We start from the raw sequence: 18,450 nt of genomic DNA on the forward strand, positions 1-18,450 counted from the left end.
GGAAAAGAAAAGGAAACCAGTGGCCACTCTGCATCTGTTTTAACCTTTAGCATCAGTATTAACCTTTCATATAATGCTTTTGAAGACCAAAGATTTTCCATACTGGATCTCTTCTGTTTATGAAGTTTCATTCCTTTTCCAGCCCATTCACACATAAGAGCATCAGCCAACAGCATCACAGAAAAGAGCAAAGCATTGCAATGGACATGTCAGGGAATGCATCTTGTAAGTGTAACAAATAAAAGAGCTATCCAGCAATGAAAGGTTTATGATTTCAGGTGATGCCCAACTCTCCATCAGAGAGGAAGAGAAAACATGGGTTAATTAAAACTGGCTAAATTGTTTAGCAGCTTGTCTGAATCAAGAACGATGGATTACCAAAGTCAGTTCTGGTTATAAAGCCGACTGATTGCATTGTGGGCTCCTGACAATAAGGTCAACACACGTTTGCTAGACAGGTACATGAACAATTCCCTAGCTTTTAAAACCAGCGATCATTCAAAGATTGTGGTCGCCCAAAGGCTGATGGATGCCCTGACAGATTAAAACAATTCTTATTCTTCATCAGACACCTGCCGGACAAGCACTAAGACAAGGAGTCTTGACCTGTCATTTCAATGAAATTTTCGTTGAAGACATTTACAACATGCGAGTTACTCAACTGGAAAACAAAGGTAAACTAATACAAAGCATTCAATACGCTGCTGCCAAAGACCGAGGACTTTATTGTGGACACATTGTGAAAACGTTAAAGGCGTTGAAAGTGAAGGAAGTGTGGTAGAATCTAATTTTTTCCATCTGCTCCTTGAGTGCTCCATCGTGGGTAAGGTAGTTACAAAGGCTCAGACTGGGGTCCATTACAAGCAGGTATGACTGGAACCACTAGGCTCAGGCCAGCAGACGCCATCTTCCCTAATGAACAACAATCACCTATAATCTCCCCACGTCTAGAATATAGGATGTTATCAATCCAAAGAGGAATGCCCATGCAGTTATGCGCTAGTTAAAAAAAACTCCAGGAAGAACAAGATTGAGTTCTCTCTCATCTCCCAGCCTACTCTTTTAACTTACAAATTTAGAAAAAAACCTTAAAAACGTTGCTATACATTCAATCCTTACCTGGGCATCAGCAGAATATATCCTAATAACTTTCCATGTGAATATTTTGGAACTGTTATGTTTTGTGGCTGCAAGTTAAATATATTGAGCTTGGAGCACAAAACTGATTCATCCCACCAGTAGATCAGTCAGGAAATCAATGGCTAAAATGGATAAACCAAACAGTTAAGGAGAAATAAAGCACTGTATAAAATCTTAAATTAATCCAGGTAAGGAAAATGAGGATAACAAAACACAAGCAAAGATTACAAAAGATATTTGAAACCCCCAGAGAGACGAAACATATTTCAGTATAGCATTGACAAAAGAACAATACAGAAGTAAAATGGGAAACTAAGATGAAAGAGAACTGGCTAATGTATTATCTTTCCGATGTTTACTAAGCAAGGAAAAGACAAACTGAGTCAGTACAAAAAGAACAGGCAGATGGGTTAGAAGTACAGGAAGCATTTAAAAATCTGAGGTAGTGGGTTTCAAGGGGATAGTTAACAGTGATTAGAAAAACTAGATCTTGGTTAACTTGCTAGAGCTCTATGAACAAGCAAACAGACATCTGGTATATTTAGATTTTCAGAAAGCTTTTGATCATATTATAAAAGATTACTTCTCAAACTGCAGATGGTAGGCTTTTAAGTTACTATATGTACTTGGATCAACCATGAACTGGTTAACAGACTAGAAACAGAGGGTACAAGGGCCCCCAATCCTTGTTCTTGAGGGTCTCTGAAGATGTTCCACGTGTTTTTAAAGCACCAGGATCTAAAGAGCAAGGAGAAGCTGTTGAACTGGTCCAAAGAAGCCAATGTGCTGATGCAGGTCGTTACAAACCCAGTTCACTGCAAGCCTATAGACACTGGCCCTATAAGACCAGGACTGGGGATCCCTGCTCAACACAGCTGGCATAACTGGCAAATTAGTCATGTTTGCACATACTACCTAATTAGGAAGGGAAGATTAGCAAACACTGCAGAAGCTGCAAAAGAGATTCCAAAAGATTTGGCATAAATTCAGGACTAGGCAAACACCTGGCAGATGACAAAATAACATTTAATGTAGACAAAAGCAGTATGCTAATTATGCAAGTAGCAAAAAAAGCATAAAAATAAAAGAGGAAACGCCGAGTTTGATGAGGCTAGTTCTGAGAGACATGAGTTTAACAACATTTTCAGCACAAACACTGGCAAAGCAAACAATGTTGAGATGTATCATTAAATGTATACAATTTAAATCAAGGGATGTTGTTAAAACTGTATGCTCTAGCAAGACCACATTTAGAACACTGTGCACAATTTCGGTGATTGTGACAGATAAAAGGATATTACTGCTCTGGAATAAATCCAGAGAAAAGCAACCAGATGCCATCTGGGGCTCACAGAAATGTCTTACACAGATGTGGTAAAAACTAAACAGTCTTGGACACAGAACAGTATTAGGGGACCTGATTCAAGCGTTCAAAATTCTCCAGGGCACAGTCAAAGTCAATCCAATCTACTTCTTCAGAAGCCACACAAACACTACAGGACACAAGTGGAAACTACAGGGATGTGCATTTAAACAGAAAACCAGAGGCACCTTTTCTCCACAATGTCTTGCAGGAGTCTGGAATAAGCCAAGCTGATCCCAGTCATACTGTTGAAGCTGAAACCATGGTTTCCTTCGCAAGAGGGCTAAATAAAATCCAAGGACCAATTAGTCTCTAAACGAACTAGAAAGGCCAGAATTCCTCCTCTCACTTAGTAAGTGTTCTTGCACTGTTGTGTTTTACCTGTTGCTCTTCCCCTGTTTTACACTGCATACCAGTCACTCAACACGATCACAAATGACGATTATTCAGCAGTAATAAAATGCTGATGTAAACTTACAAATGTTTTTCTTGAAAAGTGACTGTGCGCGTCACCACAGGGATTAGGGGCGCACCTCTTGGGTACATAAAGAGAGTCATGAAACCAGACTCAGAAGGAGGTAAGTGTACACATGACTAATTCAGACATTCAAAAGACCTCAAGGATGCCATTTTTGAAATCCCAGCTAATACAGCAGCCTCCTGCTGCCTCAAATGGAACCCACTGCTGCAGGCTGGAACTAGCAGAATTATTTTCAATCAAGCAACATCCGAGCCAGTTTTCTGGTGTTCCGATTCCGTTTTACACCAAGTTTATTGTTAAACTATTTGCTTAAATTTTGACAGATACCTTTCCACTGATTCATCCTATGGCTACAATTACATTCCAATTCACAGTGCATCTAGACACGTTCATAATCAAAAGACTAAATGGAAGCAAGTGGCACGTTTGCATGAACCAATAATTTTTATTCCTCCATGCTTAAAAGTTTTGGAAATGATCTAAATTTGTCCCCCTGACCCTCCACCCCACACACCCTGCTGGGATGCAAATCACTCTAACTCTAGGCATTTCAAATTAGCTCCATGCCAATTGGACTACAAAATGCTCTGAAATAGGTTTGAGGCTCAAAGTACAGGGTACAGATGGTTCCTACCCATTTTCATATTGTGGAAACAGCTGGAAACATTGCAGTCGACTCAGACCAAGATCAGGCTGCCAGCACTTTCCCCAGAATAAAACCAGATAGATCTGGGACTTTCATCCTCGGAAGACTTCCATTAGATCAATGGGTCCCCTTATGTACAGACACCCAACAATCCCCCTAAACTCCCGAGCAATGCCTACAGGAAAGAAAATTTACTCCAACTGTAAATGAATAACTGCTCTGCCAAGTGTGGGTCTTTGCAGTACAGATACCTGTGCCCAAGAAATTGCAATGATTCCATGAAGTGGCTTTAGAACCTCACCAATCAAGGGACAGGGCCTCTGTAGTAAAGGAGAAGCAAGCTCATACACGAACGTCTGCAGGAAGAGTGCAATCTTCTCTCCCAGAGATTCCTACCCATGAATTGGCTAATCTGCTGGTGCAGAAGTGCAAATAAAGACATAAGTAAGCCAATAGTGGTAAAATATGGACTGGTTTTCTAAAGTGACTATCAACACTCCCTCTGACGCCCAAGCCTCCCCCCACACAGTACATTTACATACAGGTATAAAAAAAAATTACACACCTTGCCCCCAAGCTTTCATTACCAGTAAAGATTTTCAATAAGAAAATATATATGGAAGTTAAATGAGAAATATACAATTGTTAATACAATAGTTAAGATGAAGAGCTATACTTTATTATAATTAAAAAATGGATTAGATTTTTTTCTTCCCTTTGCAGCGCATCTTGGTTTCTTGGTTTCTAGGCGAGAGGTAAAGTGTATAAAAAAAGGCAGACTTTCAAGAGATACGCTCCACTTCCCTGCTTCCCATCATGCGATTGCTTTTGCTTCTGGTAGGAAGGCTTCCCAGTATTTTATAAGCTGAAACAGAAGAATATGCTAAATAGTAACCTCTGTGCAGCGCAGATCAATCGTGACATTATCCATGTCATTGGATTTGCATCATGTGTGTAATTATATTTTGACTGGGGGTAAGGTAATTACAGAACTTAAAACCATTCCACCTATTCATTGGAATACAAAATCCAACCATTGTAGGATACAAAATTCTACCTTCATGCCAACAGAGTGCTCTAGGAAATTGTCCAAATTTACACCAAAGAACTCAAAAATTCAATAAACAGAGTTCTCAGTCTTTACAGCAATATGATTCATAGCACTTCTTGAGCATTTCATTTTAAAATAGTTTAAGTAAAATTGCCTTTATTAAAAACAAATTCTCCATACCTGTTGCTGTGTATGTAGAAGTGTCTCAAGATATTTCACTAGCTGGGTCTTAAGGTCTCTGGCCTTCTCTTTCTGCAAAGACACAACAGGATATTCCTCACTAGGTCGAACAGACCAAGAGACCTTTGGCTTGCTGCTTCATACAGAGTCCTGTCTCTGGGCTACAAGACGGGGAAGATTTTAATTTAAAACGGAGAACCACCTACCTCAAACCTGAGTACCTCTTTGCGAACCGTCGCAGAAATTCTCTCAAAATCCCTCTCATACTGCGTTACTCTGGACTCCCACTAAAAATAAAATAAAAGAAACAAAGAACATGTTAACAGATGCCCACATTTTTGACACAGCCTGTTGCTCAAGGGCTAATACTGGACAAAACAGTCACGGTGAAGGAAACTTCATCTACCCACTAACTTCAGCATGCAGCTCAGAACAAGGGCAGTGTCCACACAAACTGCAAGCGTGCGGCTACCCAAGTCGTATTTAACCAGTAGCATGTATGATTCACTGGAAAAAAAAGGTGCTCTTAACATATGTGGCTAATTAACTCTGGAAAAGGGTTCCCAATTCCAGTCCTTGAGGTCCAGAATACTTCCGGTTATCTCCAAGTTAGAAACAGCCACACACTACAGTGAATGGTAAAATTGATCCAATTAAGGGTTAAGTGTAGCCAATGAACCGTTTTCAGATTCTTTGATAATTAAAAAAAAATCAGCAGGATTCTGGACCCCAAGGACTGGAGCTAGGAAACTGTGGTCTATATTTTCTGCAGTCATATTATCATCCCAAAAAATAAATGACTTCCACGTGAAATAAGTACCATCACCGCAGACTCTGAGATCCTTTAACCTGTGATCTGAGAACTAAGAGGAGGCAGGAGGATGTTAGCAGACCGGCTTCCCCTTAACCGCTGCACTTATCCGGAGGGTGACCCGCTCTCCCCCGCTGCGGTTACCTCCGAGATCTCGTCCTTCGCTTGCTGCAGTTTGTCCGGCTTGTTCGCCCACAGCAGCTTGGCTTCGTTCTCGCGTTTCTTCTGGAGCGTCGTCTGGGCGTCCTGCCATCGCTGCCAGGTCTTCATTCGCTGGTCAAAGCAGCCCTGGAAGGGAGGAACGGCAGAGAAGAGCAGGCGTCCCGGGTCATTCGGTACAACAACACGTTGCATTTCGACGCTCGAGCTGTTCATCAAATTAAGATAATATAGGCTAAACCTGTGTAGGGGGTTGTGCGATACTGCGACTCTATGAGCTACAATCAATGGATTTTGCACTGAAGCGCCCATTTTAATTTGTAATAAAATATACAAATGCTGCAAATATACACAAAATGTGAAATTGTCAATTATATAGTATACCCACCCAAAAGGAGAAATGCCAATTTTCTCAGACTAAACGCATAGCTACAGCTCTGAGAGATGGGCATGCCCCGCCAATAAGTCTGCTAGTCTTTCATCTTTTAACAAGCTGGAGCTCCACAGCCCACAACAGCAGAGTTAGTGCCGAAAGAAGGAACAGTAGAAACCTGGCCAGCTAATGCCCACCATGTCAATTTGGCACTCTCACAGTCATGGGCAATCCCAGTCACAGTTAGCTTGCGAACGGGCAACACCCTGGTAAACATGCATGGGGAGTCTCGGCTATGAACAAGTGTGGTGCAGAGGGGGAGGCCGGTACCCTGACGGCGCCCAGCAGGCGGACGTAGTCGCTCAGCAGCTCCGCGAAGATGAAGAAGTCGTTGCCGGCCTGCTCCTGGTGGAGCTGCTCGATCTTGTCCTCCACCTCGGCCAGCTGGGACAGCGCGCGCGACAGCGCCGTGTTGTCCTCCGAGCTGCCCAGCATGGCCACGCTCTTCGCGAAGACCGCGGTATTGCCGGAGAGCTCTGCCGGGGAAACGCAGCAGAGCAGCGTTCAGGTGGGCGACCGCTGCGAGCCCCTTCTAAGACACGACCGCCTCCCTAGGCTCCGAGGAAGGCCTCGGCACAATTACACGAGTCACGGCAGTACGAGGTGTTAAATGGGAAGCATAAAACAATTAATTTAATAAAAACCCGGGACATTTCAAATACAAAAACATGAAGACTTTTCAACTGGCTATGACGGTGGCTTGAGTCCTCACCTTTCCTGTGGTTGACCAATGCCTCTACCACAGCATGCAGCTTTCTCAACTGCTGCTCTTCACTCTCCACCTCCTGCAGCTTCTCTTCGAACCACTGAAAGGCACGGAAGGAAGGTGCGATGACAAGCGGGATAACAACCAAGGCAGATGGGAGAGGGAAAACTGTGCTGCTGCCTATTTAGTATTTGTTAAGGCGACAGAGCGCACACTGTAGTGGGACAGATGGTCACAAACATCTAGCCTCCATTCCACCTGAATCATGTAGATCGAACTGGAAGCCCAGACTGCAGACATGCATCAGTGCACTTCTTCACTCATGATTCAATCATATGACCGAATGAATGCTGTGATTTTATGCGTCTGAGCTCTGTAGATTCGGGTGGGTGTCTGCATGACTTACAATATCGGACTCGTTCATCTTGATGGTCATCTTGTTCACAGCGTCTGTCGCCCTGTTTAGCATCTTCAGGAATCCGGCCCCACTCAGTGCCTGGGTGCCTGTCGCTCGGGGTAACTGACAAACACAGGCACTCATTACTGAAGGAAGGAATATGGCTCAGTCAGCTCAAACAAGTGGACTGCTAAACGTATGAGGAACCATTCAAATGGCTTGTGAATGGGAATAAGCCACCCTTTACTCACACCTCCTATACACCTAACTAATCAAGTCCAACTAGGGCTGGGAAGGGAAAAAACATATTGAAGACAGAAGAAAATATGCAAAGGAACTAGACGGGTGAAAACAACCACAAACTCTTTTAATACACAAATTAACCGCCTCAGAAGTACTGCTTTAAAATACAGCAGAACTAAAATAACTGCCACTTTAAACTGTAGTTATCCTACACAGGACCAAAACCAGAAATTATGGGGAACGAAAACATAAAAAGGGTAATCTACCTCATCTTTTTCCAGGAATTCCCGGACATCTGGGTCTTGTAACAACGATGGATGGCTGACTACTCTCTGAAGATACCTGAAAGAAGAGGGAATGAGGTCACCTGCAGCCACTTCAAGGCTAGTGAAGTGCAAACAGAAATTAATATACGCAGCAAATGAGAATGAGAAATGAAACGGGAATGGTGCAGGGAAAGTCTTATACCGAAAGTTTTTTTTACAGTCTTAAAGTTGCAGCTTGTGCACCCGAATCTCACCTTTCTAAGGCTGCCCGCCGTCTTTCTACAAACTCTGCTGAGGATGAGTCTTCTTTACCCACTTTAACTTTGGTCATCCCTGTAAAGACAGGAGAAGAAATATCTTAACACTGGTTAAATTTAATCTCCTGATAAAGTGCACAGGGTAGACAATCTGATTTGATCACAAACCGAGTACGAAGTCAAGATCCAGTACAGTGAATTAAGCCTTGAGAGTTTATTATGCTTCAGTTCTAGGATTTTGCACATTCCCGTTCCCAGTCTTCAATTTAGAACTCCCAATTTGCTCATACAAGACGAAAAACTTCAGTTGCAAGGACTGACAAAACTTCACACCTGATTTTAAGTTGCCTTGCTCCCAATTGAAACAACTGCAAAATAGCTAAACCTGGCAGAAGAAGGCCAAGTTCAGACGGAATAGTCTCTGCTAAAAGTTGGAAAGTACTTGCAGTGTTGTTCTAGAAAAGCATTCGATAACGCTAAAACGACTGGACTTTGTAAGAAAAAGGACTGTTTAAGGAGTGGGGTTAAAGGCTACTACCAACCAATAAATCTTCTAATACAGGACTCTTTCCTACTCAATCAGATTGAAGGATTTGGAATAGGAATTCTCTAGCAACAGTGATATACTTCTTTGCAGACAGGAAAGGGCAAGGATTAAGGAGACAACATAAGAGGAATGCACTGCTCATCTCGAGCTCCTAAGGTGTTGCCAAAAGTGGAATACAGTTCCTGAACCGTAACAGAAACAAGGAGAAAAAACTGCACTTGCCAAGTATGCTCTTCTCTGGAGGTGGAGGCACAATGTACCCGTTCTGAGAGTGCTTCTCAGAAAGCTTCTCGTAGAGCCCCAAGAAATCACTGAACCTCCTCTTCACAGTGAAGGTCTTGCTCTTGAACATGGGCAAAGTGGTCTGGAAAGCAAGTCAAAAAGAAAATAAAATAAAGTCTCTTCTACCGTGAATCCTGTAATGGAAAGTTACCGAGAAAAAGCGTTTTATCCTAAAAATGTTGTTTACGGACAGAGCTGTGCTGCAGAAGCAGCTGGATACTTAGAACAAAGTGTGATAGCACCCAACTGGTCAAGGGCACGGGATGTTTTAATAATGTTCATCTCTGCTGCTTGAATAAAGGTGTATAAGAACTATTTGAATAACTGCTCTTCTTTGTTTAAAGCAAAAACCTATAAGGAATGGAAAATTACTGCATTGCCTGTCCTTGAAGTGTTGCATCAGCTTAAAAAAAGATATAAAACAAGGGCTCTCCCTGCTTGCTTTTGAATCAGCTTTCACTTCTCTGCACAGACGGGTGATGGCTTTTTCCTATATTGCGATACGAATAAAGACCTTACTGAGTGAATGAGAACACCTCTCCTGGCTCTTCTTTGATAAAACTCCACGACAATCCGTATTTCCATGACGCATACAAGTTGAAAGAAAAGAACTGCGCTGGGCCAATATCCAAACTGTAAAGATCTCAAATTGAAACTAACTAGTTTCAGAATTTTAGAGACGTATGACTATGCCACATCTTTTACATACAGTATATTAAAGCATTATCTCTGCTTTTGAGGTGAGATGTTAATAATAATTAAATCTCAACACATTGTAAAATAAAAATGTTATTTTCACTGTAATGTACGTAAAGGTACAGCTGTATCTTTAGGAACTCAGGAATGCCCACAATTGTTCTGCACACAAAGCTACTGCAGAAGCAAGATCGGTGATCTTTTAACATACCTGTGTAGACACTTTGTAAACCATATAAGCATTCATGCCATCCCCTAAAATAAAGAAAACGGAGAAATAAAAATAATTACTGGCGACACAGGGAAAAAATCCAAAACATATCTGAAGCAAAACAAATGAAGCTAATAACTCACAATGTCAAATTAGCTATTCTTGCTACACATGATTATTTTTAAACTGATTTTTCCCCTCTTTGTTAAAAGTTGTGCTATCAAATCAATAGAAGACAGGGGTCACAATTAGAGCAAAGGTTTAATACAATACTATCTATCCATTTTGTAACCACTTTATTTAACACAGTGGTTAGCACTGCTGCCTCACAGCACTGAGGTCCTGCGTTCAATTCCTGGGGTGCTAACAGCGTGGAGCTTGTATGTTCCTGTGTTCACGTGGGTTTCTTCCCACAGTCCAAAGACATTTGGGAAAATTAATTGACTTCTGGGAAAACTGGGCCTGGTGTGAGTGTGTTATGCGATTGGACTAGCGTTCTGCCGAAGGGGTATGCCTGCCTTGTGCCTGGCGCTTGTGCAATGGCTCTGTGGCTCAGGATCTGTGCCTGTGGCTGGAAGGTTGCCGGTTCAAATCCCACGGCCGGCAGAGGAATCCTACTCCATTGGGCCCCTGAGCAAGGCCCTTAACCCCAACTGCTCCAGGGGCGCTGTATAAATGGCTGATCCTGCACTCTGACCCCCAGCTTCTCTCCCTGTCTGTGTGTCTGTGTGTCTCATGGAGAGCAAGCTGGGGTATGCGAAAAGACAATTCCTAATACAAGAAATTGTATATGGCCAATAAAGTGATATCTCTTATTTTAATAGGCTACGGCTCCCCCATGACCTAGCCTTTAAACACTCTCGTCAGTCAAGAAATGGTACAAACATTTTCACGGTTCGCTTTGGTTCAATAAAAAGAACAAAATGAAATACAAGCTCACCGATTTTTTCAGGATTGGTAACCGCAATATTCAGCTCAAACTTGTCCTCGGTCTCCTCTTCTTCCAGCTACAACAAACGGTTGTAACAGTCACGCTGGTGAAACATCGCCTTTGCCCAAACACTCACAGCCACGCCATCCAATAGGGTTACACACACGTGGTTAAAAAAACTGGACACTCTCTGACAGACACCCATACCTACAAATTCTCTATAATTTAATTTATAACAATTTAATAATTTTGAACCTAGTCACTAAAAGATCTACACGTTACATATATATATATTCTTGATAAGTATTTATGGCTGGAAGAAAAAATATCCTAATAAAAGTTTATACTAAATATATAAAGGGAGGTATTAAGCTCTGGACTATTAGCTTCCAACTGGATTGAGAGGAAGCAATCCCTTCTTTTCTCCAACATCTCCCTGTATCAGGGTGAAATGCAGTGGTCTGCCTTCTACAGCATGCTTCACACACTGCCAGCCCTGTGGTGAAGAGCGAGCACTCGGCACACACCTCTTCCAGAGTCTTCGGCTGTGTCTTGGAAGTGCTTGGAGTGACACCGAGAGCAGGAGCCGACACAGAGGGCTTGGCTGGTTCCTTCTTCCTGTCACTGCGAGGACTGTCCAATGACAGCTCAACGGTGGCTTCTGCGAGGAGAGAGGGGAAGGAGTTCAACACAGTTAAACATCATTAAGCCTATCTGGCGTTCTCTAAAAAAAAAGAGGAAAAATATGTTCCTTTCTGGGAGGGATAGGAATTGTTGCAAAAGAAATTGATGCATGAATTTGTATACATTGTGTACCCTTGATAGGAAACAAAAAGCTGAATTAAATCATAATTAATGATAGCCGCATGCTTGTTTCTGTTTCTTTGATCCCTTTATTTATATGCAAGTGTAGATCTTTCATTTCTAACACCACTCCTAGGACAACACACTGGCAAAATAAATTCTGCATCACAAATGCAAAATGACAACATTGCAACCAAGGCAGAACCCGGGAAGGTGTCTTTAATGGAAATGCTAACTTACCACCATTGGCAGTATGTCTACAGATCAAGCTTTCGGAGAGATGACTCGCTCAGTAAACATTACACATGCATGTTTATTACCTGAAACTGCAACAGATGCTTGTGGTTTTCTTGGGATGCTATTTAAAGACTTTTTTGCCCCTCTGCAATTAGGAAACTGTGAAAACATACTTACCTAACGACAGAAAACAAATGCTCTAGTTAGACCCAGAATTAGCCTAGTGCTCATGAGCTATTGACCAGCTCACAGAACAGCACAACTCTCTCTAAGGGACACGTTCCACAGTCTTTTGTCCTTTTCTGCTGCTGATCAGTAACTGATCAGCAATGTAATCCATAAAACACAATGAATTTCTGTGCAGTTTTGAAAATTAGCTGGTCTATTCTTCTGTCTTAGGTTACGTTCCTGCATCTGATCTAAAGAAACTCCTAAAATCTACAGAGTCCCAGAAGAAGATTAAGCATGGAACTTGTTCACAGTGAGCCCATTGCTGCTGGAGAGATATGTGCAGGAACAGCAATATCAGCTACACAATATTGCCACAACAGGAATCTTTTGCCATACTAGAGACCGAGGTAGTGAAGTGATTATATGTTATAGGTTATATCAGCAGACGTGATCCAGCTCAGAGAAGTCTCTTTTAAGCAGTGCCCTTGAAGCCCTCAAACATGTGAGGCAGCCAGTCCCTACATTAACACTGTCACTGGCTAGAAGCTGGGAAACCTGATTGTTCTGACTTTTCTGTGATACTGTTACTCTCAGCTTAGGAAGTTCTAGTAAAAGTGTAATGCAGGTAATAAGATGCAATTAACAAGCAGATCTAATTTTATGAGCAGAAAAGCTCTATTCCTGTAGTTTGACAAAGTCCTTTGTGTCAAACCCCTTTCCCACAAATATTGGGACAACTCTCCCCCGTTGAGGGGGAGGTAGAGAGTCCAAGCATATCTATTAGCCTGTCCAAATTGCAGCCTTTTCTGGAAATGATGGTGTACATTTTCTGCTCGGCTAATCAAATGACATTTGCATGGAAAAAAAGAATTCACAAGATAAATCCTGTAGATTTTATTAAGACATTAAAGATCTTAAGTAAGATACCTGCAAATATATCCTGTTCTTCATCATCTGAATGCAGCCCGTTAGTCTTGGTACTGGCGACTGTGTTGCTGGCTGTAGTTCCAGCTGTGGTGTTGTTTGTAGTGAAGATATGGCTGCTCTGGGGTAGGGGATCCGTCTTGGGTTCTGACACTTTGCTCTGCACGCAGAAGACAAAACAAAGCATATTTAGACACAAGTAGATACACATTGCATGAAGTGAAAGTATTTATGTATACAACACTGCATAACTGCTGCATTTTCAATATAATCACATACCACATCTCATAACAAGTGCTCTAAGTAACTCTCTCAGCCTCTCCTTTTTGTGTTCACTATCCATCAGATCTGAAATGCCCGGGGGGGGGGGGTGGGCTTTTTTACATCTCAGCTCACGGCTGCGCACCTCCAACACCTTCACCTCCACCTCCGCGCCACTCACCCCATCAACCCCTCACAGGCAGCACGGGTTTACAGCCAATAGAGGAGTGGTGCAGCCTTCACTGACAGCACTGCAAGCCTGAAAACACCAGGGGTTTCTGCAACACTCGGAGCGGAGAAAGTCCTGGCAGGCCTACTCGTGTTGGTGCTCAGCCACTTGTGTGCCACCACTGGCAGGATTCTGGTCCCAGGCGGCTAGTGACATGTCCCAGACTCGAACCTGTGATGCCAGGATAACAGGGCTCAATTTATGCTCAGGCAAGCATATTTCTCGGTTCAGCCACTCCAGAGTCCTTACTGCCCCCTTTTAGATTTATTTTCCATTCTAAAGAATTCAAGCAGATAACTTCTCAAGGCTGAATGGCAGGAAGTGAAGTGGGGACATATTTCGGTGTTGCACAGGGCTCAGTGCTAGCTTCCACAGAAGGACATGCATGCTCATTACCTATATATGATCTCCATTACCACATGACATTACCTCCACCCTGCTGTGGAATCTGACTGGTAGCCATGGGACTTTTGGAATAAAGCCATACAGACCCATGAGATCAGGATACACCTTTACTAACGTGATGGAAAGTTTAATGCGTGAAGAAAGAAAAAGGAAATGCAGATGCTCCAAAAGAACACTATCTCACTGGTGAAACACTGCCTGGCCTGGACATACATGGCTGCCACCGGAACTGCCCGATTTTTATTGGCGACAAAGCTTATAATGGCAGCTGCACAACGATGTTTACAGAAACATTCCCTTGGCCCATTCTGACTGGGCCACGCAGTACGACAATGACTCAAATACAACCAGGACGTTTAGCAGAAGAAAAAAAAAAGGGGAAAATCTCAGACTAAGGCAGACTCTACATTTAAACCCATTTGCTGAAGATGAAAACGAACAGAGAAGAACCCAGAGTGGCAGAAACACAGCATCTCAAATACTTGCACAAGGAATCTGGCAAGTTCAATGGATCACTAACATCATGCATTTATCACCTCAAACCTATATGACTTCACTGGCCTGAACACAAAGTATGATTTTCCTCTAATGTGATCGAAGGTATGCATGGCATCTCTCTGAAATAAAATGCATACCATAATTATTTTCCAATTAATATTAATTGGATGATTGTAAATACAAACTGCTTGACCATAAAGCAAAAATGAGCTTTGACGTGCTGTCCTGGTATGTCTGAAAGGCACTGTACCTTTGAACACAGCTGTATTGTTTTTGTGTGCATGACCTGTTGAGGATAGCAGATTTAGAAGTTGAAAACAAGCCCATTACTCTGCTTCACTGCACGAGCATCCACTGCAAAAGGCCTGCCCCCAGATCCAGCGTGGAAAGGCAGGGTGACTCACAGACGCAAGACACAGCTTCTGCATGAGCAGTCACATCCTGCAGAGCCGCTGAGCCATGCCAGCAGGCAGAGAGCGGGGCATCAGTGGAAATCAAATTTGCCCTTAGTAAGGGACAAAGACTTCCAGACCTTGAGTCCCAATAAATTTGGTCGTTAGATATACACCCAATACAGCAAACACCCCACCCACAGAACAAACATCTCAGCAATTCTGTGGCAATAATAAGACTCAATGTTCAGGTGCACATAATCAAAAAGGTGCAATATATGTACTGCAAATACCACAGACACTGGCAGAAAAATGCCAACATGAAGGCCGTTTTAATGGTTTAAATTGTAGACCGTATCAAGTGATCAAATAGGCTATTTCAAATTTACTTGAATTGCTTATCTTCCAAATATTGCATTACCCTAAACAGTGCTGACTACTGCACTGCACCGCAGTCACAGTAAGATTAACAGCCCATGAGCTGTAAATGAAAGCAAAAAGGTGTCACTCATCATTCACAACTGAAGAACACAACCAAGTTCAGCACAGCCAGACTGGACGAGAAGCAGGCCAGTTCATGGGCCCTTAGCCCAGGCCAGAACACCTACTGTACGGTTTTGTCTCTAATCACAACTGTACCAGCTGTCAGCTTATCCAGCCTGAAGCATGGGGGAGAGTAGGGCCTGCACGTAACCACCTCTGCACTGAACCTTAACACCAGAGCACCAAGCCCAGCTGCACAAAGAGAGGCTTACAGACTAACTTTCAGAAAGAGGAAGCAATTAAAAAAAAAATGCTCTCAATGCATTCAAGAGGAATTGTATTTTAGGCCACAGCAACGTATTTATTGTGGAAAGAGGGAAGTTTTATTCATTTAAAGTGAAGTATAAAATAAAAAGTACTTGCCACTGCTGGAAATCTATACATAATATTAACATATTAGAGCTGTTGAGCTCTGCAAAAAAAAAAGTCAAATCACAGTCTGTCAAACCAAGACTTTGACTCATCGCCGCTACAAAACAGCTTGTGGCACCACAGCACAGTTCACCTTCATTTTCGGATTCAAACATTTACATAAGAGGAGCCTGTTGTCTCTGACCTCGGGTTTTTTAAGAATACTTTTACAACTCCTGACAGGTGTCGAGCAGGAGCGTTCTCAGAGAGCACGCACGTGATGCAAAGCGAAAGACCCAGCAGAGCAAGAGAGTGTAACCTAACAAAAAAACTGTAAAAAGGTGTCTGTGGCAGTATTTTGTAATCATAGACGCCATCTCTTTTTACCTCAGCAGTATTAGGAATGAGTAAGATTAGAAAACCCCATACAGTAAGCTCGTACAAAGAGTTGTGCGCCTCACAATAGAGGGCTTTGTGTTTAGGAAACGTTTTTTCGTCTTATCTTCACCTGAACGGTTTGCTCAGGGTTAGACGTGGCTTCAAGTTAACACCAAGCTCAGTAAGCGCAGTGCAAAACGTCAAAATAGTCTTCAGTTTTCAGCTAGATTCCGAAGCTCATGTGCCGAACAATTACAACTATGAAGCTACAAGTACGGCTAATGCTATATTAGTAATATTATTACTTGGCATGTCAGGTGTTTTACAAAATTGCGCAAGACTATTGCAAAAACCTAGACAATTTTACTTAATAAAATCAACTTAATCTTCCATTTACATTCTCTTCTGCTCCCCTTCCGAAAACAGCCAAAGGGTTTGTTTAGAAAAGTTCGACTTCTCCAAGGAAAACTACTAAATCTTCTATTAGTTGCTTTCTTCGGGGTATTATGTAAAAACACTTTCTATACAATGCACTAAGTTGGTCACCCCTTAATCCTGGGATCTAAAAATGCGAAGCAACATACATTAATAAAACTGTTGTCATAAAAAGTAAAAAAAAAAAACTGTGCACAAGTAATCCCACGTTTCAGGAGATCTCCCATTCTTAAACTAATGTATCAGTTACCAGAATTCAGTCTGCTGTTCTTGGGACGTGTTACACTTCAAACAAGGTGGAGTTTTGACCACAAATAAGCCATTGCACCATGCCTGCGATAACGCTATCGCCCGGCCGAGCCGTCCTGTTGCAATAGTAACAAAATCACAGGCGAGGAGCGGTGCACTCGCAGAAATTCAGGAGGCGAGACGTTCAGCTGTCAACAGGCTGGAGTCAAAGTCTACAAGGCTAGTGCTCAGCACAGACGCCCTTACCCAGCCCCGGTTCAACCGTTATACGGTATAGTAGATGTGGATTTGAAAGCATCAATATCTATATCAGTTCCGGACAAATTCCCACACGATTGCAAAAACCTTCCATACACAGATCAGTCAATGCGGGCTTGCAGCCGCCCTCCGTACCTGCACCCATGCAGAAGCATTCGTGTTTGTGTTGTACACAACAAATACCAAACCGTTAAAAAAAAACTTATGCAAATGACAAATCACACCCACTAGCCAACAACAACAGTTTCCAATTCTTCGTTCAGACCTGACGGGGAATCCCGATGCTTAGTGGGGCCTAACCATGAACACTGGCAGAACTTTTTTTCCTCCTCAGGTTCCTCTCCGGATGAAGGAAACCTGTCAAAAAAAAACGAAACGTTCGCCCTCTTTCTGAACCTCCCCCGTGAATCCGCAGCGCCCACATCGACCCCTCGCTCACGTTGCCAGTGAAAATATCTTCGCCCTCGTCGCTGTCCCCGTCCGCCGCGTCGGGCTCCGGCAACTGCTCTTCGCATTCCGGGAAGGGAGGGGGACTCCGCTCCGAGCTGGTCGCCATCTTTATTCAAAAGCAAACAGGAGACGGCGAGCATCACAAAACTTTATTGGAGACGCACACACTGAGAGAGAGAGAGAGAGGGGGAAAAAATATCCAAAAGGAGCCAAGAACAAGTACAACGACACCTGCTGGCGGTAGCGAACCATGGTCGTCTTAACTCCTGCAAAAAAAAGAGGCGTCACACGTACAGTATATACAGTAGCTACTTTTAGGGTTGAACGCCAGCTTTGAGAAAGTATATAATGCATATAACACACCTGCACTCTACATATAATAATATTGTGCAAATACGTTTTTTATACATATTTGTATAGTGATTATGCCCGGTATAACCTGAGCAGAATTTAATTTAACACGGAGATGGATACATACTCATACTGTCACAATGGCTGTGTCCAAGCAGTACTCACTTCAAAGGATGCTGTTACAGATATTAAGATACCGGATCATGAAACGTCTTTTAAGTTTTTTCTTCCTTATGTATCTTAGGTAAATAATAATAATAATAATAATAATAATAATAATTATTATTATTATTATAATGATGTAATTTAAATTTATATAGCGCCTTTAAAAGTTTCTTCTCAAAGCACTTTACAGGAAAAGACGGGACCAACGTTTTGCAAATTAATTATATCTGGTTACTCCCCCCCCCCCCCCCGTTCTGTTTGTCATTAACATGGTTATGAAAGTGTAGCTACTGCAAATTGTTATCGCTACTGGGTCCTAAGCTCTACTGTGTATTTTTTCGTGCCTTGAGCCACGTTGTCGCATATTTTGTCTAGGCGTTGCAAAAAAAAAAAAGTTGAACACCTGAAGTTTGGGTTGCACGCAACTTAAAGCAACGTTTCTTGTTTTTTAAGGACGGATGCACAACAGTGTGCCAAGGCTCCTGCCGGTTAGAGGAGTTCAGTAAGACTTCGGGGAGCGAAAATGTGAGCATAAGCAATACTGTAAAT

General features: G+C 42.5%; 1 protein-coding gene across 2 annotated transcripts; it reads right to left on the reverse strand.

Moving 5' to 3' along the window:
- Nucleotides 1-2,150: 2,150 nt before the first annotated feature.
- snx1a (sorting nexin 1a) lies at nt 2,151-18,097 on the reverse strand. Of its 2 annotated transcripts, XM_088920114.1 has the most exons (16): nt 17,902-18,097; nt 17,375-17,491; nt 12,940-13,096; nt 11,328-11,461; nt 10,810-10,876; nt 9,870-9,913; nt 8,903-9,044; nt 8,131-8,209; nt 7,877-7,952; nt 7,377-7,490; nt 6,977-7,070; nt 6,535-6,740; nt 5,817-5,960; nt 5,068-5,148; nt 4,862-4,933; nt 2,151-4,495 (listed from the first exon to the last, which is right to left on the reverse strand). In XM_088920114.1, exons 2-16 carry the CDS (start codon nt 17,489-17,491, stop codon nt 4,445-4,447), a joined length of 1,578 nt encoding a protein of 525 aa, XP_088776240.1. In that variant the 5' UTR covers nt 17,902-18,097; the 3' UTR covers nt 2,151-4,444. The 2 variants fall into 2 exon arrangements, with proteins under 2 accessions (XP_088776240.1, XP_088776239.1); XM_088920113.1 differs by lacking the exon at nt 17,902-18,097 and having other exon boundaries at nt 17,375-17,506.
- Between the last annotated feature and the right edge of the window lie 353 nt (nt 18,098-18,450).

This window comes from Atractosteus spatula, chromosome 7, assembly GCF_055471065.1.
Source record: "Atractosteus spatula isolate fAtrSpa1 chromosome 7, fAtrSpa1.hap1, whole genome shotgun sequence".
Lineage (NCBI taxonomy): Eukaryota > Metazoa > Chordata > Actinopteri > Semionotiformes > Lepisosteidae > Atractosteus > Atractosteus spatula.